The sequence below is a fragment of the Vigna angularis genome, chromosome 2 (genome assembly GCF_016808095.1).
Source record: "Vigna angularis cultivar LongXiaoDou No.4 chromosome 2, ASM1680809v1, whole genome shotgun sequence".
NCBI classification, from domain to species: domain Eukaryota; kingdom Viridiplantae; phylum Streptophyta; class Magnoliopsida; order Fabales; family Fabaceae; genus Vigna; species Vigna angularis.
In genome coordinates, this window is record NC_068971.1 from 11,517,807 (window position 1) to 11,544,535 (window position 26,729).

Genomic DNA, 26,729 nt, shown 5'->3' on the forward strand with positions numbered 1-26,729 from the left:
AACCTTAAAATTGACTAAGTGAAAAAAAGGTCATCAAATCTAGTTAAAGAAGTTATCTAATTTCAAAATATGATTTAAAAAATTATTAGATTTCGAAATCCAATTTAAGAAGTTACTGAATTTCTAAATCGGTTTAGGATATCACCGAATTTCAAAATCTAACTATGGTAGTAACTGAATTTCAAAATCTAGTTAAGGTGATCAACAAATTTCAAAATCTGGTGAAACCCATTATCGGATTTCAAAATTTGACTAAGCCGTTAACTAAATTTTGAAATACGGTAACTACCTTAACAAGGTTTTGAAATCTGGTGATCCTTAGTTTTTTTTTTGTAATCTCTTAACTTTTTATTTATTTTTTATTATTATTTTAATTTTTCTACTTTTTTATAATAATTTCTTGAGATATTATTATTAGTATCGTTATTAAAGAAGTGAGGTATTCAATGGTAGTGATGTTATGTCATATTGTAAGATGGAAGATAATCCTTTCAGTTTGATGGACTCACAAGTAAATTTGAGCTTTATATTATATTTCTTTTCTTTTATTAATGAAATATGCGAGGAAGATTATACAAATAATTTTACAACTAATCATATCTTTTCCACACGTGATGACTTAATTAAGTGAGTTTGACGGATTGCTTTTGATTTTCGATTTGTTGTTGTAATTATAAGATATGATAAAGCTATTGGTCAACATGTGAGAAAGACGTTTGTGTTGTTAGGATATGAAAGGGGTGGAAAGTGCATAAAATACAAATATGATGTTCAACCAAGTATATACGACATAAGAAAACGCAAGTGTCCTTTTAAATCGAGGGGAAAACCAATTTTTAATGGAGTAGGGTGGGAATTAAAGGTTGTCTGCAAGTATCATAACCATGATTTGACACAGAGTTTAGTTGATCACCCTTTTATTGGGAGGTTAAATTCCACTGAAGAGTCATTGCTTATTGATATGACTAAGAGTCAAGTGAAACCTACAAATATTTTGCCCACACTCAAAGAAAATAATGATTATAATGTGACGACAATTAAGCAACTATATAATACAATATATAATTACAAACGATCATTGAGATATTTGAGAATTGAATTACAACCCTTGATGATGATGTTGGATCGTGATAAATATATCCATTGAAGTATATGTGTCGACGAATCTGAGGTGGTAACTGACCTTTTTTAGAAACATCCTGATGTAGTTAAATTATTGAATACATTTAATGTTGTTTTGTTGATGGATACCACATACAAAACCAACAAATATAAGTTGTCATTGCTTGATATAGTTGGAGTCACCTCTATAGGGTTGACTTTCTAAACATTCTTTGAATTCTTATCAAGTGAACGGAAAAATAATTTCACCTTACCTCTAGAAAGGCTTAAAGGATTATTTTTGTCATATGAGATAGGTCCACAGGTCATTATTAGTGTCAGAGTCCTCGTTTTGATGAATGTCATGGATTGTGAACATGAATCGATGTTTACTGATTGTGTTAATTGCCTTTATTATGTTTGTATTTCATGACTTTTATTCTTTGAATATGTCGATGAGTCTTGGATCATTCCGTATAAGTTATACTTTGTAAAGGCGTGGACAAACCGGGTTATGCATTTAAGAAACACAATATCAAACAAGTATGGTTTTAATTTTGTTTTATTTAGTTGTTTTTGTTATATGTTTTGTAATATTGTTCATGTCATTTTGTATCAGGTTGAGTCGGCTCACTAGAGCCTAAAGAAAGTATCAGGGAGCAATATGGGAGACCTTTGTTCGTTTTGGGATGCAATTCATAACGTCATCATCCTACAATATAATGAGATAGAGGCATCCTTTGAAAAAAGTCTAAATCTTGTGAATAACACTTTCAAAGGAAACAAATATAAAAGACTGGTTGAACGTGTATCAAGATATGATTTGAGACTCATTGCTCAGGAGTTCGATCGAGTAAAGAATATAAGATTTAATAGTGAAAGTTGTAGATGTGTTCTGAGACGAACATATGATCCATCATGTACTTATGAATTAAAACGATATGGCCCGTGATTATTCCTCTGTCTAAAATTCATATCATGTGAACTATATTGAACTTTTCAAATATTTTATCAAATGTCGCAAGTAGAGTTATGCATTCAACCTGAACTTGATCTAGTGCTTAATTGTTTCAAAGAAGTCAACATTGCAGGAAAAATGAACATCAAACAGAAGTTACTTGAAATTGTTTATCTTGTTATGACATCTATGGTACCTTCAATGCATAAAGTGAAAATGAATGGAGCACATAAGCGTAAAGTTCATCAATCTCAAAGGTCTACCAAGCTGAACCCTTATATTTTGAGCACATAGACTCCTTGCATTCCATCTATAAAACTTTATCAACAAAAAGAGAAATACAATCTAAGGCTAAATATGTACAACAAAGGAGAGTACCCATGTTAGATTAGTTTCATCATATTTGTCACCCTTACATAGTCGATGTTGTTGATGTCGTTGTTGATGATCATTATGACTATAAATGCATTGTTGCTTTATTGGGGATGGATGAAGAGTCATGACCCCTTATCCGACATAACCTGTTTAAAGAACTTAATCAATGATGTGATGAATATGCAAGACTAGTGGGAAGCTATGATCAACTAGAACAACTAAGAAAGTCTTTGTTAGTCAATTCACAATTAACGTTACATGTTGTTATAGTTGACAATTTACTTATTATGTCTTACATTTTTCTTCCGTAACAATTTGTTTCATTAATTACAAGTTAATATTGACAAGTGGATGACTATACTAGACATTAACTATGTCATTGTTAATCGACATAATGTCATCTTAGTCTGTCATATCGTCAGAATATTATGATCTTCTCACTACATAGTACATCACCTTCTGATATAAGACAACATCGATTAATATGTATAGGACACGTTCATGGATCTCATTTTGTATAGGTAAAGTTATTATTCTTTTATTCTATTATAAAAAGTCTCATTTACTAATTTTATCTTTATAGGTTCACCTACAAGAATGTTGTCCTTTACCCATAGTAGATATCATATCGTCTAGCCATGGTTACCCCGAGGCGCGGGCATGGTCATCTTTTTATATAACTAGGATGTAAACATTTGTAGAGTTGATGGGCGTGAATACTAGTTATGAAGACTTGCTTCAGAACTGATATTTTTGTAATGTGAACATATTTACAAATGAAAATAGAAGTTGTTTAATTATATAAATACAAAGTTGTTGTTAATTCATCGTCAAGCATACCACTCTCATGCATATAAAAACTCACATAATCTTCATTAATATACTAATTATGTCAAAATTAACAAAGTTGTTTAATCATATAAAAACAAAGTTCTGACATTCCAAATATTACATAAAATTTCAAAACAACCAAATACGTAGTAAAAGGCATTGCTACCCAGATGAACGTTTGTCAGATACATTTTGACCTTCTCTAATGTTGGATGCATGTTCTTCAGACGTCACACGAGCTATCTGTAATGTCTCATTAGTACACTCCCATGCTACAGTGTCATCGTTGACATCACAACAATCAATCGTCGTATGTAAGATGCTCATCACACGACTAATAAATTCTTGCATTCAAGGTCACAACAAATTAATTAACATTCTTTAATAGCATAAATACATAAACATTGTATAGTTAAATACCAACAAACCAGATTTTGACTCGAATCTCCTCTGAACTAGAATGTCATTTGGGACATGTCATCAAAGTTAAGGTACAAGACTAAGTTGATCGTCCTCGGCAACATGAATAACATAGGGATGAGATACCCTTCTGAACCACTAAAGGTATCCTTCCACACATGCAAATGCAGATGACACTGGTGTGACATTCACATATACGTGCTCAATAAAACGAAACCAACAATCATAAATTGTTATTATGTCAACTTCTTAAGCAATGTTTGGCGATTGCAGAATCAACTACTCATGCGAATTGCCTTAACACGCGTTCAAGTAGATGTTTGTGTACAATCATACCGACTTTGATTCACCTATAAAACATACTAAAGGTTAGATGTGGACGACTAATTCGATATGATTCATATGGGGTCCAGATCATCCCATCATATGTCAGTCCATCCAAATGTGTCTTGGCCTCAAATAAGCTGGAAATTGGCCTCCCTATCACCCAACATGTGGCACGAAATCTATCTTCATCATAAGTAGGAAGCAGATGCCTTATTCATATCTCAAGAAGTGCTCATAAATTCAACCCTACAAAAAACAAATTAAAGGTTGGTCAATAAAGGAAATGAAAGTGCAAGATATTTGTGTACCTGTAAAAGAGTCAGATATCTAGCTAATTATTTTGTCTTAGCAAAGTTGGAATTTTTGAGCTACTCATACAAGAGAGATAACACAACAATTCCCCAAACATATATGCCGCATGACTAACTTAATCTCTTCTCGATCCTAAACAAAACAATCAGATATAAAGTTCAAACAAATCATCAACCATCAAAATTAATATATATATATATATACATATATGTGTACATGTACATATACACATACATGTACATGTACACATACATGTACATGTACACATATATGTACATATATATGTATCTATATATATATATATGTATATGTATATATATATGTATATATATATATATATATATATATATATATATATATATATATATATATATATATATATATTCAACTACTATACTAACTTAGTTCAACCACAACGCATATGCAATATAATCGGCATAACTTGTCAATAGTGATATATCATGTGGACCTCCAGAAAATTTACCTACTTCATGTTGTTCTTCAACATCATCCTCATGGTCCTTAACAACATCATCCTCATGGTCCTCAACAACATCATCCTCATGGTCCTCAACAACATCATCCTCATGGTCCTCAACAACATCATTCTACTGCTAAAAAACATCCTCGTGTTCCTCATAAACAAAATGAATAACAAAATGAAATTCGGGAGTGCAGGGGTCGAGAGCAAAAAGGGTGGAGAGGAGATGTGGCCGCTAGAGTAACAAAATGAATAAAAGTGGGTGGTTGTGGGTGGGTGGAGTTAATTATAGGAGAAAAAAAAAAGATTTCTACCTTTATTAGAAAGGTAATTTTGTCATTAACCAAAAAAAATGGAAGTGTAGAAAGGAGAAGGTTTTGAGGTGCAGGGAGAAACCCCTGTAAAAGAATTACTTATGGATGTGCAATCCAAAAAAAAATCCAAATTACACACTAGATTTTCTTAAAAAAAACTAAAATTATGGATTATATGATTTGAAAGTATTTTTCATATAAAAAAACATAAATAACACAATCCAAAATTAAAAAATCCAGAAGAGAAATAATTTTCAAATAGTGAAATTTTTTTTTCATACAAAAACAACTTTCAAATTTATGAACCCAAAGGGCAGAAATGAGAATTTTCATATATAGGAACAGAAAGAAATTACAAAAATAATAATGTTCATATTATTTTCATACATAACAAAATCATAATAGACAACAAAAAGTTGGTGTTATAGCAATTGAAAAAAATATGAAGAAAAAATGGTTTAAATTGTTTGGATATATTAAGAAAAGACCAGAAGGAAGAAAAGCATTGAAAGAAATAGTCAAAGGAGGTTAGATGTTCGTCTTTAACTGTTATAATAAAAAAGAGAAGACATTGGAGAAAATCTTCATAATATTTCTAAAGCTTCGGTTTAACTCCACTCTTTCGTAATCCATTTAACTAACCTCGCTTAATGAGATAAGACACTCATGTTATCTAATTATTTCAAACCTTAATACGTGATAAATATGTTACCTTCTATAAAAACTACTTTAAAATGTCATAGTACTTATGATTTTTAACTAGTTAACAGATAATTAAAAAACTAATTTACTGAGAAAAATGTCATTAACAGTAACCGTGTTTATAAACTCAACAACCAAACACCAGAAGAAAACTACTATCTTTAAATAATACATTTCATCCAAAATGAACAAACATGAAAAAAGAAAAAAAAATCACAAACACTCAATAGTAATAAGCTACGGTTTTCTGTTTTTTCAAATATAAAGCAAGTTATATAATCAAAAGTAGTGAAACTTAAAAAAAAAGAAAGAATAACTTGCTAACACCTAATGCAGTAATCAATCACAGGATTGACATCCAATAATCTTTGTACCTTAATGTTACAAGTAATAGATAAATTTGGCACTGCTTCTCTGTTATATATACTTTGTTGTTGAAAATTGCAAGGTTGACATCATAAAAAGCAAGCTTTGTGGAATTGCAATTAGTGATTCGGATACCAAAACATGCCTTTTATGCCCTCTGGGTCTGCTTCAAAGCCTAAATTGCGATAAAATTCCACGACTGCATTCAATGGACAAAAAAGCAAATATTGAGACTCCAAGCTGCCAAACAATACCAAACTACATCCCCAATCAGAAGGGAATTAGGCACTGAATATAAGAATAGCATTGGTCAAGACTGGAGGTAAATACAGTACAAGAAGAATATTGTCAAGAAAGTTAAATTGGTAAGAATATTCCTAGATAAAGCCCTTCAAATTTATGACATTGCTTTCTAGGCAGCTTCTTCTTGCACCTCCATAAACTTCTTACTGCACCCCTATGGATGTTTGTAATCTAAAATGTAAATTTTGCATTCCAGAATTGTACTTTGGAAAATACAATCTAAAATATAAAAATTTTATTGCAGATTATACAATCCATAACATATTTGTATTCTAAATTATGCAATATGGAATATATTTTTTATCTTGTAGTTCGGAATACAAAAAATGGTATTCCAAATTGTATATTCCGGAGTACAAAAATTTATGGGAGTATAGGTTGATATTATGGAGATGCAGAAAGAAATGGCTTGCTTTGTATTCACTTAAAAGTTGGGAGGGTAAAAGAGATTCTGGATTCAACTTTTCTCACTAACATTTGGAAGATATAAGATTGGTTTGAAGAGTTTGGAAAAGAGAGTAGGAGAAGTAGTGAGTTTGACTCCCCTCACTAACATAACTAACAACTAACATTTGTCGATAAAAAAAACCTAAAAGATTAAAAGAAACCATGGAAAGCATGACACCAGCTCACAAAATAACAAAGCACTTTTGAGAGACAGAGCAGCTTTGAGACTTTGCACAACATCTTGTGATTAACATTAGTGATACTATGCATAAAGGATGTCAATATTATTGTACCTTTACTATCTGCAAACAGAGTTATATTGCCAATGTCCCTTTGCAGAAGAGCTCTAATCAGTTTCTCTATAAGAGCTTTACCAAGACCTTGGCCCTATACAATAAAAACAGCATCAATAAGCAGTACATCGTTTGGAAGAGCTTATGTACAACTAATTTGGACTTATAACATGAGTACTTGTGTTGTTTATAGCTTTAAAATAGCTTATGATAGGTTCATAAGATGATTTCAATAAGCTCTCCAGGATAGCTTATGAAAATAGCTTACATAAAAATAGATTAACCAGAATTTCCCTTTGATTATGAAAGCAACTTACATAATGTGCACTTATTCAAAAGACCTTAACTAAGTTGTTTATTCAAATGAACCCTATAGTCACGGTTTAAGCTTACATTGGAACAGACAAAAATTCGTTTTGGCAGAAATGCAGAATGCTCGAATGCATTACCATGTGCATTTCATAATTCTTCCAATAAAATTAGAGATTCAAGCATTAGCAATCTTCATTCTATGGCTGAATATTTTGGAAATTTAGCAGGTGTTCAAGTAGAGAGTGGTTTTTACTAGGGTAGTTTGAAATAGAATGGAGGGGAAAAGTACAGAATACCACTAACTTTTTACGAATTTTGCATCGTTAAGTAAAAATGGACACTGAATGATGCCAATTCAATATTTACCATGATTTATACATTAGACTAAAGTATATTATACATGAACTTGAGATTTTGCATATTCCACTTTTGGTAGCAAACTTTTCAAGCAACTAGCACCAGAGTTTTTATTCAAAATCCAAGTTCGTGACAGAAAATACCTGGTAACTAGGATCAACTAGAACATCCCAAATTGTGGCATTGAAGGCATGGTCAGACGTAGCACGGGCCATGCCAATTAATCTCTTCTGTTCATCCCCCTCTGTTAAATAACTTCGCCAAGTACACTAAGATGTTCATCAAATAGGTTTAGATAGGTATAAGAATAAAGAAAAGGCTGAACCATCCAACTAATTGATTTAGACAGAAAACAAAAACAAGATGCCATACTAATTTTACCTGACCCAGGCGACTTTCTTATAGAATGAAGAGAGGCTACTATATAGCTATTTTTCAAAGCCGCAGCTAATTTTGACAGTGGTCTACGTGGCCACCCTACCTGTCAAAGTCATAACCATTCATTTTGCCAGAGGGTGAGCATGATAAAATAACAAAGTCTGAGCACTCAACTTGTAGTGATAAAAGTTATACATTGAATTTGTAAATTGTGATGTTAAAAAATCCACTCGCTAGAGGTGTATTAAGGAAAATATACCAAAGGAAACTAGTGCGGTGATTAGTAAGAAAGTCCTAGTGTTGACAAACTAAGTAACTTCAAAACTAACATGATTTCAGTGTATTGAAGACTGTAGAGAAGTGACTTCAAAACTGCCTTACGATAGAAATTAGAAAAATCAACACACAACTTAAAGACACATTAGAATCACACCTTGTCACAGAGGGCTTCAAGATCATATACATCAATATCTCCACCTGAAGAGAATATTATTTGTTCAATTGTCCCATCAGGTTCTGTCTTTTCTACAAGGACAAACACTTGAGGCAGAGGTTCTTCATCTTCTTCATCTATAGAGGGTGGATCAATGACTTGCATCGAGTTATCTTTCATCAACCTGGACGAGGAAACAAGTCATTAGGTGAAGGGTATTTTCAAGATAAGAGATACACTAAGCATCATAAGTGCACTAGGATGTCTTAGCAATGTTAGAGTTAGAATTAAATAGCAGGGAACACGTACATATAAAATTTGTAAAATTATAACTCCCAAAAGCAACAGGGTACACATGTTTCATAATACTTTTATATTTAGATAATTAATAGCACATTTTCAAAAACTCTCTCGCGAAGTGGACAAAACTACGCGATTATTTTCTTCAAAATAAGGGGAAGCAAATACAACACAAAGTCAATATGAAAAGAATAAGAACCACCCTAACAAGTTGAAAGAATAACGAATCAAAGCGGTAAAGTTATCACAATATCTATTTTCACTATCTCCCGTTTTCTGAAGTTATTATTTTATTGTTTGCCATACAAAATTCTGAAAAAAAAAGTGAAAGTGAAAATAAAAACATTTCTCAAACACAACATCAAACTTTACGAAATTAAGGCACAAAGTGGTCGATTTCCTGTGGATGTGTATAAGGTTTTGCACAATACAAGTGTAGGGGTTAGTGCCCTTTTTGTTTTCCTTTTATTATCAAAATGAAGAATGAAAATTGAAGGTACCCAGATTTAATTGATTCCCAAAATCCAGCCTTGAGCTGAAAAGACTTGAACTTTCTGGTTGCTGCAGCCAAGAGAGAAATCTTTACAGTGAATAAACTATGATAAGAAATTGAGAAAATGGAAGAACAAAGATAGTGAGAGCGTGTCCACCTGTAGTAGCAAAGGAGTAACTAAGATTGGAAGGAAATAATAATTGTGTTTGAGTAGACAGTGGATAATTGGCATGAAATGGAACAATTGAGAACCTGAAACAAAAAATACAGAAATATATAATCATAACAATAAAAGTGAATGAAAAAAAACAGGTGTACGAGGTGGAAGATAAAGAGAGGGAACCGACGAAGAAGAAATAGCATTGATATTGAGGGTTAGCATTGTGAGAATGAGAGAGCTGCTGCGTTCCTTGTCGTGTCAGTCTTGTCCACCCAATTCAACACAACACAACACAACACTCAGATAGTTAATAGTCGATGACTGATGATGCATGTATGTATGTAGATGATGTTGATACGATGGTGATGATGGTATGCGTATCTCCCTTGCCAACCACATTTTCGTGCACTTCTTTTTCCACTCTCAAGTTTGGGCCTTACCATTGGGTTTTAATTACTATTTACACTTTCTAATTAATAATTACACACTCCCTTTTTGTGGATTTTATTTGGGCCTTACCATTGGGTTTTAATTACTATTATTTATTTCCCTTTTTGCCTTTAGAAGTTTTATTTGAAGAGTATGTAAATGACCGAAAAATGGATTTCGGAAGGAGTGAACAAGATTATTGCTTCATGTGTAGGGAGGAAACATTGTCTCTAGAAACATTGTACATGTTGCTTTGTTGACTACAATTTAATAATTGGAATGTCTGATATCCCTTTCTATGTATGTGTCTTTTATGGAGAAACCTAACACAAGCCACAGTTAAACATACGCAGACATATATCACGACTTTCCTTCCCTTTAGTATGACGTTAATCATCCTTTCATTTCTTCACCTATCGTTTTTAGTTGGACTGACTGGTGCTAGAAGTTTAACATAGATAATTAATATAAAATTCTCTAACTGTACTAACTTAAATATCGTATTCCTTGCAGAAGGCAACATTACAATATCAATTATGCCACTAAAATTGGGACATATATGACCATTTTCTCTAGATCTCAAGAAGAACATTTGCTATTGCAATTATAGAGAGAAAATGATCACTTGTGTCTCAGTCTTGACGACATAAATTAATACTGTAATACTGACCAAATTATTCAATTTTAATGCTTTATAAGATTCATAATTATTTTTCTTTGATTTTGCAGGTTTACAAAAGCGGAGAACAATTACACCATAATCTCCAATGTTGTGCATCCAAAATCAGAAGGCTAGGTACTTCCAACTTGGTTTTTAAAGCGCAAGCTTACCTCGATACCCTTTGCCAGGAAGACTTTCAGTATAGGGATCATTATACTCTTCTGAGTCGGCACCAAGACAAACCATCGATACCACTTTTGGGTCTATCTAAGATGAGGTTCCGTGTGTGTTACACAAACACCAATAACATATGAGCAAACTATATAAGGGATTGACAACACTCTTTACCCAAAACCTTAAGACAATGGGTTAATGGGTCTTTCATCTTTATATACTACTATAATTTCATATTTCTATCGAATGTGAGACTTAGACTCACACTTGGATACCAACACTACATTGCTTTCAGCTACTACTTGTAGACAACAAATATAAATAAACTAATTCATTATGTTGTTGTCTTATCCATACAATCAACAATAATTGACTCAAATATTCCTGACCCTTGTATTCAAAACAAACAAAAACGGAAAAATATGACTAACACATTAAGTAGCCGTAAGACTCAAACGGCTAATATATTAATTACTTATAAGACTCTAATAGCCAAACATTCAAGTTTATTCCCTACCCAATAAAACTCTCCCATAAATTTAAAACTTTTTCCTCCTTCACCTTAGTTCTTCTATACTTCATCCCGAGTAGCACATGCACTAACTCCTTTCCTTTCTTTACTTATTCTTGGATGATGAGCAAACGTTCAACAATATACTTGTTTCTTTCATCACTAATTGAGTTATTTGAGGTGTCCAAATGTTCCACCGAGCTATCTACATGTTCCACCAAACTATCTACATGCTCCACCAAGTTTTTTTTAGGTGTTTGGTTGTCTTGCCAAGTCATTTAGCTTCATGTGCTCGCCCTTGTGCTACTTATCAAGTTGAGATTGATATCCAATCTCTATGACATCATTAACAACGTCATGTTCTCTTCAATATCTTCGGTGAGAAAGTTGGTGGTTTCTTCTCTTCCCTTTTTAGATTGACAAATTTTAGCCAAATGTTCAATCTTACCACTATGAAAACATTTATATGAGTAGCACTTCTTTGCATAATGGCCATATTTTCCACACAAAGAATGCCAATTTGTAGACAACAAATTTACTATGTGAATAAACTGATTCACCTATGTTGCTGCTTTTTTCATGCAACGACAGTAAAATTTATAGACTCACACATTCCTAATAGTTGTACTTAAAGTAAACAAAAACGGCTAAAAACGACTAACACATTAACTACTCATAAGACTTCAATGACTAATGTATTAACTATTCATAAAACTCAAATGACTAGTACATTAACTACTCGTAAGACTCCAACAACTAATATATTAATTATCCATAAGACCCATAATGGCTAATTCATTTAAGTTTATTCCAAACCCCGCACTACTAGACAAAGTGTTCATGCCATATATGGAACAATTTTGACATGCAAACTTGTAATTATGAAAAAAAAAATGCTTTCACTGTTCGACTAAGCACACAGAAATTAAATAGCTTACACCCAAACTTGCTAGCATTAATCTGTATAATTACATATTTGAAGTGTGTGAAGGAAACTGGTATGGCATAGCACATTATTAGCGAGGAACAATGGTGGGAATGACACCACTGACAAGATTACTTCCTGACACATACGCGTACTTGTGTTGATCCTCTCTTGCTGCATTAGATCCTGAAGATGATAAGAGTGCCATTTCACCTGAATTATCTATGGGTTCTGGGAATCTGGCTTCATCACTTTGTGATAGCACTGCAGCAATATCTTCTAGTTCCCTCACCACGTCTAGAATTGATGGCCTCTCCTCTGGTTTATCTTTGCAACATCTGAGGGCCAGAGTTAAAAACTTGTCCAAGCAATCTGATGGATACAACCCCATTCTTTTCCCTATAACGGAATATATCATGCCAGATCGACAAGCCGCATTAACCTGACACCAAATTATGTATCATTAATGATATTGGTAAGTTATCTAGTACTTCTTTTTACATGGAATGGAAATAAATCAGATATATCAGAATTCATGTGACATTTTTCTACACAATGTACTAGCAAAAAAGTAAATTTTGAGTTTAATTTGTATGCATTATCAATATACAAATATTTATACTGTCCATCAATCCAGAATCATTGTTGGTATGACTTCTGTGAAATTTATTGCAAAAAGAAAAATCTCATCATACGTATCCATGTGCAATTAGATATCAGTATAAAAATCTGTTCTATACTGCCAATGCATACATGGTTTACTCAAACTTTCATGATAAGTTTTATGCAATATTTTGTGATTAGGTGATCACAAATGACAGACAGAAAAAGTAACAGAAAGAGTACCTCGTTAATGATGTGTTTGCCACGTGAGATTGGCTGCATGCCGGTCAAAAGCTCCAGAAACACAACTCCTAGGCTATAGATATCATTTTTGTCAGTAAACTTATGAGTCAATACATATTCTGGGTCAAGGTAACCCTGCAGGCAAATTACAAAGTAATTGTCATATTTCAGATTGTATTGATTTTCAGTGTCGGTAAGAAAGGACAGAAATTGCAGCAGCCCAAAGTATACGATTTAATGATAGGACAAGATTTAACTACACTACATCTAACATTAAATGGTAAGTGGAATTTGACTATTATGGAGTGGCTCGTACATGAGAATATTTAATAGAAGAGAAGAATATAACAAGCCAGGAAAATCTCATAACTAAATAGTCAAAATTGCATAGTATCAATCGAAATATTTATTTATATCAGAAATTTCTCAATGTAACTTCAGGTCTTCAATATGGAAACTGAAATCATTCCAAATTTTCTTTGACAAACTTACTGGTGTTCCCTTCACAACAGTTGACAGGTATTTAGTGCCAGATCCTTCTGATGCAAGCCGTGAAAGTCCAAAATCAGCTACTTTAGCTGTAAATTTGGAGTCTAAAAGTATGTTGCTGGCTTTAATATCTCGGTGGAATATAGGAGGGTTAGCTTCTGTATGAAGATAAAGTACGCCTTTGGCTGCACCCAATGCAATTTTTAACCCCATACCAAAATTTTGTCTTTCCTTGGCTTTTTCAGTTCTACCTGCCACAGTTTGGTATCTATTAACTTTGAATCATATCTTATTAGCTTCACTGAAAACAGCACCAATTCAAAATCATAGTTCTGCATTATTACACTATCCTTTGTCTTTACTTTATGACATTTTCGCTTCTACCCTTTTGGTTTCTACTTATAAAGATAGAATGAAAAAAAGTTTATGAACTTCAGCATTGACTACCTACCAGGATTTCCTTTGTTCAACATGTCTGCCCCAAATATTTGGAGAAAAAGAGATAATATGCACTAAGATAAAGAAGATATTAAAGTTGCTTTATTTTTATTTCCATATACAGAAAATTTCAACAATTACATACCAGAAATCCAGTCCCTTAGGGTGCCATTGGGCATGAATTCATAAACCAGCATCTGAACCATCGGAAAGAATATATGAGAACAGTAATATTTACTAATTGTAAACAGTTAGTCATGACTTCATCTCACCATTGAGCTTAACAGAACAGACACACCAAACCAGATAAACATAAAGAACAAGCATGCGAAATGGTCTAAACAGACTAAAGGAGACAAACGGGACACTAATAGAAAATTTCTATATCATAACACAACTGCCTCAATAGTTGGTGGAGGAATGCATATTATGCTATGACTTTTGTGCACAACAATTTCTTTCTCACATTTGAATTCTTCAACGCTTAAATGAAAGATGATGCAGACAACAAAGGTGCAGTTACTAGCTATATGATATGATATGATATATACCTGCTCCTCTTCTTCATTACAGTATCCAATCAGTGAGACAAGATTTCGGTGGTGTAACCTCGATAAAAGTTCAATCTCAGTCAAAAACTCCTTTTGGCTTTGTAAGGAATCTTCTGCTGCTCGTTTAATGGCCACAAGTGTTTCCCCAGACAAAATGCCTTTATGGACATCTCCATAACCTCCTTTGCCAATTATAGTTGAGCTGCTAAAATTTTTCGTAGCAATAGCCAGTTCTATGAAACTAAATTCTTTAACACTGTCTATTTTAATGTGTACACTAGGGGCTGCAAAAAGAAATAGGCCTTGAATCCCATTCTTCAAGGAAATCAAAATGACGTTAGCAGAAAGACTTACAATACTTACACTTATGTTTCCTTGAATTCATGTGCTGATATTTTGCACGTCTTCTAAAAAGCAGGAAAATGATTAGAGCAGATGTTGCTAAAATACTAGCAACAGCTGATATTAAAGCAGCACCCAATATGAGTGAATTAGATCCACCCCTCTTTGAATCAGTAGCTATAAAAGGAAAGTTAAATTAGAGAAACTCGGCAAAGGCTAATAAATTCTAATAACAGATTAACTAAAAGGAGAGATCTATAACCAAAGTACAAAGAAGGATGCATATGGTTTGGTAGCTTGTCTTTGTGTGTGCTCCAAACGTCACAAACATAAGGTATATACCATTAGATTAATATTTTCTACTTTAAAACAAGGCTTTTGATCAAAACAGATTTCCAATTGTCAGTGATACTTAAAATATATAAAATTTATAGTAGCATCTTTGTTAAAATGCTTTATAGAGAATTTATAGCGAAATCTTACAGTATTATGCATGCTAAAATGCCAATAACTTCTACAAGTAGCAAAAGAAATTTGTTCCCAAAATTCATAAAACAAATATTTGATGGATTGCAATGGTAATAGTGTAATCAACACATGGCATAAATTTGCTACGCATATAAGATTCAATAATAAAGTGATGAGATTACGAAACTTACTAGTTGCATAAGGTCCAACAAGAGTGAAGCTCAGGAGTTCATATGGTCCAAAGAAATGATTGGGAGGAAATCCCCATGATGTAAATGTGGTTTTAATACGAGAGACCTCACTTTCGTTGAACATATTTAAGTAGGAATCATATGAAGGGAACAGTTTTAAATACATGGTTATACGGTTTCCATCTTCCCAAGCAGATATTGATAACTGATAGCGTTCTAAGCTTAAGGAATCAGTTATATATAATACAAACATTGAAAAATAGGGAGCAAAGTAAGAAAAACTTGGACTTTTCAGCCTGTATCCAATTATCAGAGGAGCTGCACAATAGCAAGGAATTGGGAAAGAGGGTACATATAATTCATAGGAATTATCTACTTGGCAATCTTGAAATGGACAGACATTTGATGCATTTTCTGGGTTTCTGACTACTTCATGTTCTTCATCTCCTCCAGGTCCACAATATTGACCAATATTTTCTATGTTAGAATTGTCGCACACTTTATTGCCATAAAGCCTTCAAGGAAAAAAGAAAGAACTGACTCGAGATATTTGGAAAACACGTATATGAGTAACACGGACACTAGGAAATGGCAACTTCAAAATGATAGAACATGACACAGATATAATATAACATCTAAACTGAATTATAACTAACACGAGAAGAAACTCATAAATGGCAAGAGAAATTGTTGGGAAATAAATCAAGCATATAATTTTAAAAACTGTAGCAAGAGCTTCCTTGTTAGAAATTATACTTTATTACTTCATCATATTTAAATAAAGTAAGATGGTCATTCTAAAAATTTCCTAAAATTTTGAAAAGGGAAAGGGAAAATATATAAAAATACAACTAAAACTATTCAAACTGTCCATGTAGAATCTGGCATGGCTACAACAAGACAAGACATATCATACAGAAGTACTTGTGCTTCTTATAATTTATGACACTAATTAAACAAAACATCATTTTAATTTCTTTCTTATTAAATGTATAGTGGCTATACATAATTGTCACAATTATTTTCATACTAAAAATGAAACACTTGAACTAAAAATTAAGCATAAATGTATGTGATATTTTGAACACGATCTGAACAATAAAGACTGAGCATATGTATTGAGCAAACCTCAAGGTAACATTTGGTGGGGGATTCAGATTTCCCAAAACGTCAACTAATGAGTTATTTTCGAGATTGCTGCACACAGATAGGAAGAAGAAATTGAATTTACTTTGAAAACGACATAATATAAAATACACTCCATCAATAGTAAATTCCTTGTCAAATTGTTGTAATTAGAGAAAAATCTTTCTAATTAGAGAAAATATCAATAGAATCTTCTAGTTTATTTTTTAGTACATTTTTTCCTTATTTCTTTATATTTGGAAGATTAGATTGTTACAAATAAGTGTAAGGAAAATGTAATAGGTATGAATGATAATAATAAAAAATCATTCTCCCTTTCAAGTCAAAGTTATTTAATTTGATGAAAAAACTTAATATTCCTTTATATTGTAGCAGTAATCTGGATTCAGAAGTTACATTTTAAGTTTGTCTTTAGTATTGAAGGCCCTGTCCTGCCATATGCTAGCAGGGATTGATCCATTTAGCAAATTGTGCTCAAGTGACCTGTGTTTAACAATGAAACAAAAACATCAACCCAATGCACAAAGACTTTCACTTGGACAGAAGTCTCACTAAATCCAAGAGATGATGGAAACGATGGCTTCTTCAATAGACAGTTATATTTAAGATATTTCAAGATATTGATATGAAATAATTGAATGAATTTAACGAGAAAAACATATTGACAGGTATATATCTTCTCACAGTTTTTGAAGATTGGGGTATATGAAGCTTAGAGGAATTGGTCCTTCGAGAAGATTATTTGATAGATCACTGCAATAGCAAGAAAATTACTGCATCAAACTCAAATATATCATCGCTAGTTGACTAGGATTAAGCAAATTAACATTTGATGAAGGCAAACCAACATAGATACAAAATATACAAACAAAACTTGAATATTTACATACATTGTTAGGAATAAAAGAGAATGAGTTAGACACGTGTGAGACACGTGTAAGGAGAGTAATATGTTATAGTTGTTAGAAGAGAGAGAGGGTATAAATAATAAACTAAGTAGGGGGAGAGGGAAAATCGGAGAATTTGTTCAGACTGGATATTTTCCAGAGGAGGAAGGTTAGGCTTCCTTGGGGGTGATTCTTGTATTCTGATTCACTCATTCATCATTAATACATATATGCATACTTTTCCATTCTTTATTCGAGAGTTGTGGTGAGAAGAGAGTCTTGATTAGGTTATTGGCATAAAATAACCTAACATACATAGTTGTCATATTGTCTGCAAGTTTGTTTGATGGTATAGTTCCAGTAAACTGATTCCAGCTAAGGTCTCTAAAACATGAACCAATCAAATTAGTTGGTAACTAAAACATGAGTAGTATGAAATATATATTTTTTTTAATTTTATTCAATTTTACTTTGAAACAAAAGTAAAAACAAAAAAAGAGGGACCCATGCGTAAGCATGGGTATCCTACTAGTTCTCATTAAATACAATATAGAGAGAGAGAACTCCACAATTGATATTTTAACTTACAAATAGCTAAGGTTTGGTATTGAACTGAAATCAGGAACATTTCCTTGCAGACTACAGTTTCTCAGTGTTCTGTTCAGTCAGACAGAAAAAAAAATAAAGCTTAAATAACAAAAATAATCACAAGTATGTTGTTGAATTAACAGTTGAAAATAATCTTTTGATATAAAAACTCAAGTACTTTGTTGATAACTGAAAAATGGTCAGTAAGTACCTGTAACATGCTATATTAAATTTAAAACAAACAAAAAAAAGTGTTTATCCTAAAAGTACTTACAGTTTCACTAGACCGGAGAAGTTTTCATACGTGGAAGGAATTTCATTCCCGTTGAAATTATTGTTATCAAGTTGGCTGCACCGGCAAAAAAGTCAATGCCAAGATCATAAATTGTTGGTAAAAATCCCTTTTCTAACAAATTTATAGTACACATGAAAGCGTTCAAAGTGCTGTTATACAGTGACATCAATGTTTAATAGATAATTACACAATTCTGGATTTTGATATCCTTCTCTACTTCTGGACGCTTTATTTTTGGTAAGACACTTGTTTTAAGGAAACTTATGTTTCATTGAGATTAATTATATATTTGGTAAGGATGTATCTAGGATTGTTTTTAATCTTTCTGTTATACAAAACTATTGATGCGAGATCTCCACCATATATATATACTTGGAGAATATATCTAGGACATTTGATACCAATGAACCATAAACAAACCCGTATAAGAGATTAAGACAGTACCTTTAGATAATAGGTTTGTGGGTCTTTCTCTTTATATATTACTCATTTCTATCTTATGTAGGACTTAACCCATTTAGATTCCTAACAAGATTTTAGTTAAACATCAAATATTCACTAGTCCATAAAATTACCAACTGACGTCCAAAATGTGCTATTATACACGTAAAGTCCTTCGTAGAATACCTAAAAGACTACAAACTTTTGAATTCTCAGCTGAATACTAGAAGTAAGAACCACTTTTGCAAACTAAAAATGCTTCAACTGTTCACAGGAGTCCTGCAGTTGACTGTTGCATAAGTTGCATTACATGATACAACATCACTAAAAATGGAAAGGAAGAATCTACAGGCTGCACCTGTGAGTACAAACATAAAAACTGAAACTAAAATGAAAGGTATCAATGGATGGATCATGTACAATATAGGTAGAGGATTGATTTATGGGAAGCATGGATTGTAAAAGACTATTCATGCTAGACATTTTAAAAAGAAAAGAAAAACTAAATACTTCTCAATATACATACCTTTTTTATCAGTTTGCATCTTTCTACCTATTAATGAAACCTAGGGCTCTGCTAGTGATATGTATGCTATCATATTTCCCCATCTAAAATATTTTTGTAATTATTTTATACCCAAGACTTCTATTGCCCTTTTTATCCCCAACTTTAGGCATGGACAGCACAAAATGAATCATAAATAGCTTAAAAAAGAGAAACTCTTATTAGTCATTGGATTGAGTTTACACACAACCAAATTACCTTGGGGATTGAAAAGAGTAAGAACATGAATTGATGATACATTACAAATCGCTTAGGTTTCAAACGTGTCATAGGACTCCATAATTCCATAAAGCAGTTGTTTAAAGTCGATTATACTAATAATTCAAATCATTTTGTATAGAGTTGCTTCCCTTTTGAAGTAAGAAGCAAATGAAAAGAAGGATTTCATGCTGAACATTAAGGAAATAGGTACCTGCATGCGTTAGCAAGTCCATGCATGCAAGACATGACTATCATTTCCTAAATGCTAAAAATCAGTCTAAGAGTAGGGAGTCCTTGAGAAGAAAGAATGGAATTCTATTCAGAAATTTTATGTTGCCATTTAGTTCTGTCCTGTGATGTATCCACATGGCTCTTCTGTTAGGCATATCTTCAATTGTCAAAACAACCTAGACAAGGTGCATGTACCTATATGGTCATTAATGTTCTTGTTTCATCATCCTGAAAACATTATTTATCAGAGAATGATTTTAAACACGTCTACTTATGCTACACTAAATATTAAGCAATGCATGTCAACAGTAACTCAAGTAATAAATACTACAATCTAAACAAGGTGGAAGTAGAACATACAGTATTCTTAACCGTTGTAAGACAGAGAAATTTGATGGAAGGTAACTAGATAAGTTATTGTTGTCCACAAGCCTGAAAAGTCATTTCAAAAAGGAGACAACAAAAACTAGTAAAGATCCTGCCGACATGCTTCCCAAGATGCAATGGAAAAAATTTGGCTTCAATACTCACAAATGCACAAGATTAGACAGATTTGAAAGTGTGGAAGGAAGTTGACAACAGAACGAGTTGTTATTCATGTGGCTGCGAAGATTCAAATGAAGCAGATAACAGAACAGGTAAGAAATCTAGCTGCTATATGAGATTATGGTGCATTTGGTTCATAGACCCGCTTACAGATGTTTAACTTTGGCCATGTTGCCAAATGACTCCGGAATAGGACCTGACAATTGGTTTTCATCAACTTGGAGTCTATCCAAATTCCAAAGGTTGCCAAGCTCATCTGGTAAACTACCAGATAACTTATTCCCACTTAGGAGCCTGCGTAGAAAATATACCAAAAATAACTGAGGAGCACCAGCATGATCACTACTGTTCAGTCATTAACACTGACATTCAGAAAGCAGAACATCAGAATCAGAAATTTCCCCCACACAGAAGCTTTTATTTTCCAAAAATTTCCAAGTATACTCAGTCAATTAATTCGACTCTGATGATCTGAACAACAATCTTGTCTCAGAGAAATACAATATGCTTATTCATAGCACATCAATATCAACAGGAATTTTATTCTGCATACACACTAAAGCAAATAAGATCCATCTTTTAAACAACTATTAAGCAAATAAAAACTTGATGAGGAACTGTACTAATACTTTTACTGCTTTAGTAATGTTCTTACAAGAGTTCCAATGGCAAGATATTTCCAATTTCCTTCGGTATTGTGCCTGTCAAATTGTTCCACATGAAAGACCTTCAAGCATAAAACAATGAGGATATTAGCATGTCATATGATAATACCTTTTCTCTGATACCGTTATTTGCCTTTCCATGCCACAATTTATAGCATTACACAACTCACAGTATCTTAAGATGAGATAGCTGACCAAGCTGTGGGGCTAAACTTCCCGAGAGATTCATAGTCATTAAGTAGCTTCATAAAAGTGAAACAACAGAAAATAATTAGAATATATTAATCCCCTGCACATTAACTCTTCCATATATAGTATCTAAATAAAATAAATTGAAATTGGGACGAGTTAAAGAAAGGAGAAGGATGAATAATGTATACAGCTTTTGGACATGGAAGTAACCATCAGCCTCCTCCCTATCAAAACAATAAACCCCAGTCCACTCTGCCATACATGGGTCACCGGAATTCCAGTTCCTTAGATTGTTCTTAGGATCAATCAAACTTTCCTTGATGGCTATCAGTGCATTTACTACAAATACAGATCAACTACCAAGGTTAAGAGTTGTATATGCAATAGGTTTGTGGCAATGCAGAATATTACACTAAAACATATCATCATCATGATTACAAATTTCTCCTGCATTTTCCAGCCTGGACAGGAATTTTAATCCAAGTTCACTAGTATAGAATCTAAAGTCACAAGCTAGAAGGGAAAAAGTGAAACGGAAAGTTTCAAAGTTTTGTAGGGCTTAACAAATTCACCTTCTGAAGGGTCTGTTTGAGAAGCTTCTGCAAAGATGATAAAACAACACAAAACAGCAAAGGCATATGCATGAATTCTTAGAGTCGGCATCAGAGAATATCCTGGAAAGAAAAAGAAATGTAAAGGGTGAATGAAAGAAGTACTGAAGCATTGTAAGAAACAAGTTTCATTGTGGTTCATTCAAAACCCTGACATTGGCATAAAAATTCTTGAAACAAAGCAGAATTAACCCCTACCGGAAAAAAAAATGCATGGAAACCGTGACATATTGTCATTTGGCCCTCTAACATCACTGAAATTTGAAAATATAAAAACTAGCTGAAAGCAAGCTTCATACAACATCAGGTTGATTTCTTAAGTTTGAAACTTTAAAGTTGGCTAATTTGTGTAGCTTCTTGACGTCCCACTTGGCCAAACTAACTATAACATATAAGTGCAGTGAAGTAGTATGATTCTTATTTTAATTTTAAACTTGATTTTGTAAATTAAGTTAAATATGAATTTACTTAATAAAATTCAAGATAAGTTAATCATAATTTCAAGAGAATTTTTCTATTCTTTTTATCATAAATGTTTATAATGTTTATGAATGGTTTCAATATTTAATTCATTTGTTTTTATAATTATATATATATATATATTAATTATTTTTATTTAATAATTTTTTCAATACTCAATAATTCACATAGTTGATATGTCTTTTAAAGATATATTAATTATTTTTATTTAATAATTAAATTATTTATTTCTTTTTTTATTATTTTGTAATGAATATATAGAGAAGGCGGTAATTCACTATACTGAATAATTTTGTATCGTTTATTGTTTAGAAGGAATCGAAATCAAATTAAGTTTAAATTTTTTATTTTTATTTTTCAAAACTTTTTTTAAAATAAAACCGTAATGGAATTCTAGTTTCAAATTTGAACAATAATTTTACAATATCATTTATCATTTCATACTTATTTAGTGTAATGTTGGGTAAATAATTTCTTTATGTAAGGTGGCTGAAATAAATTAATACTTACTTACAAATTACATAAATAAGTTAAATCAATTCATTCAATAAATCGATTTATAAAGAGGTTACTCCCTACACTACTCCACATTGCTCTCTTTATCACCACATTTTTTGAAAATTTCAAAACTATCTTTTATATTTTAAAATATCCTACACTCTCACATTTTTTCTTCAACAGATGTCGACATCCGTTGAAGAAAAAATACTTCAACGGATATGTCACATCCGTTAACAGATATGCTACATCCGTTCAAGTTTTTTTTCAGTTTTTTGTTTATTAATTTAATATTTTTTATATTATTAAGTAAATGAATGTGCCACACCCGTTAACGGATATGATCAGATTCGTAAGGTTTTTTTATTTTTTTAACTTATTAATTTATTATGTTTTAAATTAATATATAAATATTATTTAATTTTTTTTAAAATTTATTATATAATTATATATAAATTAATTTTATTTTATTTAATAAAATAATTATCATTAATTTAATTTATATATTATTATTTAATTAATTATTATAATATTTTTTATATTATTAAGTAAACAAATGTGCTAATCCGTAGTTTTCTTTTTTAATTTATTAATTTATTATATTTGAAATTAATATATAAATATTATTTAACTTTTTTAAAAATTTATTAAATAATTATATATAAATTAATTTTATTTTATTTAATAAAATAATAATTATTAATTTAATTTATATATTATTATAATATTTTTTATATTATTATTAGTTAAACTGTCACATCCGGATGTGTTATTAGTTAAACTGTTACATCCGGATGTGGCCACATCCACATCCACATCCGTAGGGTTTTTTTAGTTTATTAATTTATATATTTTAAATTAATGTATAAATATTATTTAATTTTATTTTAAATTTATTATATAATTATTAATTATTAATTTAATTTATATATTATTGTTTAATTAATTATTATAATATAAATATTATAAAACGGATAGTCTTTTAATATATATGTATAATATATTACAAGATTTATATAATTGAGAATATTTAATATATAAATAAACACATATATTATAAAGAAAAAAAAAGGTTATATTCATTTTATTTTAACATGATGTTTGAATTAGAATTTTCAAGGTAATTATAATTTTAGAGAATATAAAACCCATTGTAAAGAATATGTTTACAAATAGAAAAAACTGAAAAGAAATCTAGCAACATAAAAAAAATATTTTCATAAATTCTTACAAGAGAACTTCTTTCTTTCTTCCTCTCTCACTCTTTGTTCTTCCTTTTTCTCTCATTGTTTTTCTCTGGTCTTACCTTCGTTTACTTTCTAACTTCTATCATTTTTTCTCTCTCTTATATCTGTTAATACTAAATTAAACATTTGTATCTTTTACTACTGAATGTTGTTTAGTATATTTCAACAAATAAATATTTAAAACGATTTAATATATATTTTTGAAAGTCTAACATTAAAACTTAATTTCAAATATGCATTTAATTTTCTACATAGAGTACAAGTTTATATCATCTATCCACATAAAATTCTTCGAAAATTTCTCATTCACTTTTAATATTTTAAAAATTAGATCATATTTAACATTTATTAACTTCAAATTTAATTATACTATATTTGTTGATTCTTTTATATATTGTTCAACCTTTTATTCATACAGAATATTAACTTTTAGCTTATATTTAAATGCCTAATATTAAAATATGTTTAAAATAAGAAAAAATAGATAATTAGAACTAAAGGGAAGAAAGAGACCTTATTATTAGGAGAGGATTTCCCTTCACTTTTGTTGTTTCGGTTGTACTCACTAGTGCAGAATTGATCTTTAACGTCACCCCATAGACGTCCGTCCACCAAAACCCCAACGTAAATAATTGACCGGTGGCATAAATGTAAATAATTGAGTGTGGAGACGTCCGTCCTAGAAGGGGCCGGACGTCTATAATATAGTAGACGTCCGACCCCTCTAACGGACGTTCAAAAGCCTGACGGGAGAGTTGAAGATTCAGTCTTTTGAACATCCGTCCTGGAGGGGGACGGACGTTTACTATATATAGACCTCCGTCCCCCTCCAGGACGGACGTTCAAGAGACTGATGGGTTCAACTACTCTGTTAGCCCCTTGAACGTCCGTCCTGGAGGGGGACGAACATTTACTATATATAGACGTCCGTCCCCCTCCAGGACGGACGTTCAAGAGACCGATGGGTTGAACTACCCTGTCAGCCCCTTGAACGTCCGTCCTGGAGGGGGACGGACGTTTACTATATAGACGTTCGTCCCCCTCCAGGACGGACATTCAAGAGACTGATGGGTTGAACTACTGTCAGTCTCTTGAACGTCGTCCTGGAGGGAGACGCACGTTTACTATATATAGACGTCCGTCCCCCTCCAGGACGGACGTTCAAGAGACCGATGGGTTGAACTACCCTGTCAGCCCCTTGAACGTCCGTCCTGGAGGGGGACGGACGTTTACTATATAGACGTCCGTCCCCCTCCAGGACGGACGTTCAAGAGACTGATGGGTTGAACTACTGTCAGTCTCTTGAACGTCCGTCTTGGAGGGGGACGGACGTGTACTATATATAGACGTCTGTCCCCCTCCATGACGGACGTTCAAGAGGCTGACAGAGTAGTTGAACCCGTCAAACCCTTGAACGTCCATCCTGGAGGGGGACAGACGTTTACTATATATAGACGTCCGTCCCCCTCCATGACGGACGTTCAAGAGGCTGACAGAGTAGTTGAACCCGTCAAACCCTTGAACGTCCGTCTTGGAGGGGGACGGACGTTTACTATATATAGACGTCCGTCCCCCTCCAGGACGGACGTTCAAGAGACTGATGGGTTGAACTACTCTGTCAGCCTCTTGAACGTCCATCCTGGAGGGGACCGGACGTCTACTATATTATAGACGTCCGGCCCCCGCCACAACGGACATTCAAAAGACGTTTAAAATAAGGACTTACTAACCAAAACGCGAACCCGCGAGGAGTTATGCGAACCCGTGAGAGTTCCCTCTGCGCCTTGCATTTCCAGGTTGGTTTTTATCTATTTTGGACCATTTAATCTTACTTTTATTCCGATTAAATTGTTCAGTAATGAAATATCTTTCATTTGGACCGATTAAAAATCGTTTTCGGTGCATTTTGGTGCAGTTTGTTGCGTGTTCTTGGGCGGCGTTTTTGGCCTACGTTTTAGGTCGTTTACTCCTCCATCTCCCTCCATTTTCATTTCGAATCTGCTCTTCAGACGTGTTGCAGTGCACAAACAAACGTCCAAACCCTGTAATCCTAAATAACCCTAAATAACCCGTCTAATAAAGCCCTTTCTGCAGTAGTGTATAGACGTCCGAGAGGTTCACAGCGGACGTCTATATAGACATCCGGCCTGACACAGCGGACGTCTATATAGACGTCCGGCCTGACACAGCGGACGTCTACATAGACGTCACCCGCAAAGACGTCGGTCGAACGTCGGACATCAAAAAACCTAAAGAACGGACGTCTATAGCCCTTTCTGCACTAGTGACTATGTCTCTGTCTCTCAATCGCTTCTGTTTATCTTCTTCCAATTTCACTCACTCCATTGCCATGCATGACCTCACTATTCTTATGTTTATTTTCATTTTTCTCCAACCCCTTCTCTTTTTATAATGCCTTATGTCTACTTTCCCCACCTGCATTATTTC

The 26,729-nt window shown here is 32.6% G+C and overlaps 2 protein-coding genes and 1 long non-coding RNA gene across 4 annotated transcripts; all 3 read right to left on the bottom strand.

Annotated features, from left to right (window-relative positions):
* Positions 1-3,891: 3,891 nt before the first annotated feature.
* Positions 3,892-5,405, bottom strand: LOC128195613 (uncharacterized). Its single transcript, XR_008247301.1, has 2 exons — positions 4,809-5,405; positions 3,892-4,258 (listed from the first exon to the last, which is right to left on the bottom strand). It is a non-coding gene; the product is annotated as an uncharacterized LOC128195613 (long non-coding RNA).
* A 572-nt stretch (positions 5,406-5,977) lies between these two features.
* On the bottom strand, positions 5,978-10,004 carry LOC108321317 (probable acetyltransferase TAP2). Its single transcript, XM_017553038.2, has 8 exons — positions 9,851-10,004; positions 9,661-9,755; positions 9,511-9,571; positions 8,711-8,894; positions 8,281-8,380; positions 8,043-8,143; positions 7,231-7,324; positions 5,978-6,386 (listed from the first exon to the last, which is right to left on the bottom strand). The coding sequence occupies exons 1-8, from the start codon at positions 9,883-9,885 to the stop codon at positions 6,307-6,309; spliced, it is 750 nt and encodes a 249-aa protein (XP_017408527.1). The 5' UTR covers positions 9,886-10,004; the 3' UTR covers positions 5,978-6,306.
* A 2,218-nt stretch (positions 10,005-12,222) lies between these two features.
* Positions 12,223-24,844, bottom strand: LOC108321356 (probable LRR receptor-like serine/threonine-protein kinase At1g06840). 2 transcript variants are annotated; one of them, XM_052873772.1, is made up of 21 exons: positions 24,795-24,844; positions 22,018-22,119; positions 21,634-21,784; positions 21,424-21,495; positions 21,244-21,315; positions 20,739-20,882; positions 20,574-20,645; positions 20,403-20,474; positions 18,584-18,658; positions 18,310-18,378; positions 18,037-18,105; positions 17,519-17,587; positions 17,231-17,317; positions 16,817-16,885; positions 15,689-16,203; positions 15,051-15,206; positions 14,688-14,971; positions 14,282-14,333; positions 13,702-13,949; positions 13,210-13,344; positions 12,223-12,805 (listed from the first exon to the last, which is right to left on the bottom strand). In XM_052873772.1, exons 2-21 carry the CDS (start codon positions 22,106-22,108, stop codon positions 12,455-12,457), a joined length of 2,853 nt encoding a protein of 950 aa, XP_052729732.1. In that variant the 5' UTR covers positions 22,109-22,119; positions 24,795-24,844; the 3' UTR covers positions 12,223-12,454. The 2 variants fall into 2 exon arrangements, with proteins under 2 accessions (XP_052729732.1, XP_052729733.1); XM_052873773.1 differs by lacking the exon at positions 18,037-18,105.
* Positions 24,845-26,729: the final 1,885 nt, after the last annotated feature.

What these genes read in the sequence shown, in the direction of transcription:
- LOC108321317 (XM_017553038.2), bottom strand. Translation starts at nt 9,885, where the DNA reads ATGCTAACCCTCAATATCAATGCTATTTCTTCTTC. An exon ending in TGGGAATCAATTAAATCTGG is followed by an intron (nt 8,895 to 9,510) that starts GTACCTTCAATT and finishes TTCCTCGTCCAG; the next exon opens with GTTGATGAAAGATAACTCGA. An exon ending in AAGAAAGTCGCCTGGGTCAG is followed by an intron (nt 8,144 to 8,280) that starts GTAAAATTAGTA and finishes GTTATTTAACAG; the next exon opens with AGGGGGATGAACAGAAGAGA.
- LOC108321356 (XM_052873772.1), bottom strand. Translation starts at nt 22,108, where the DNA reads ATGCCGACTCTAAGAATTCATGCATATGCCTTTGCTGTTTTGTGTTGT. An exon ending in ATGGCCAAAGTTAAACATCT is followed by an intron (nt 20,646 to 20,738) that starts GTAAGCGGGTCT and finishes GAATCTTCGCAG; the next exon opens with CCACATGAATAACAACTCGT. An exon ending in GCAGACAATATGACAACTAT is followed by an intron (nt 17,588 to 18,036) that starts GTATGTTAGGTT and finishes TTGCTATTGCAG; the next exon opens with TGATCTATCAAATAATCTTC.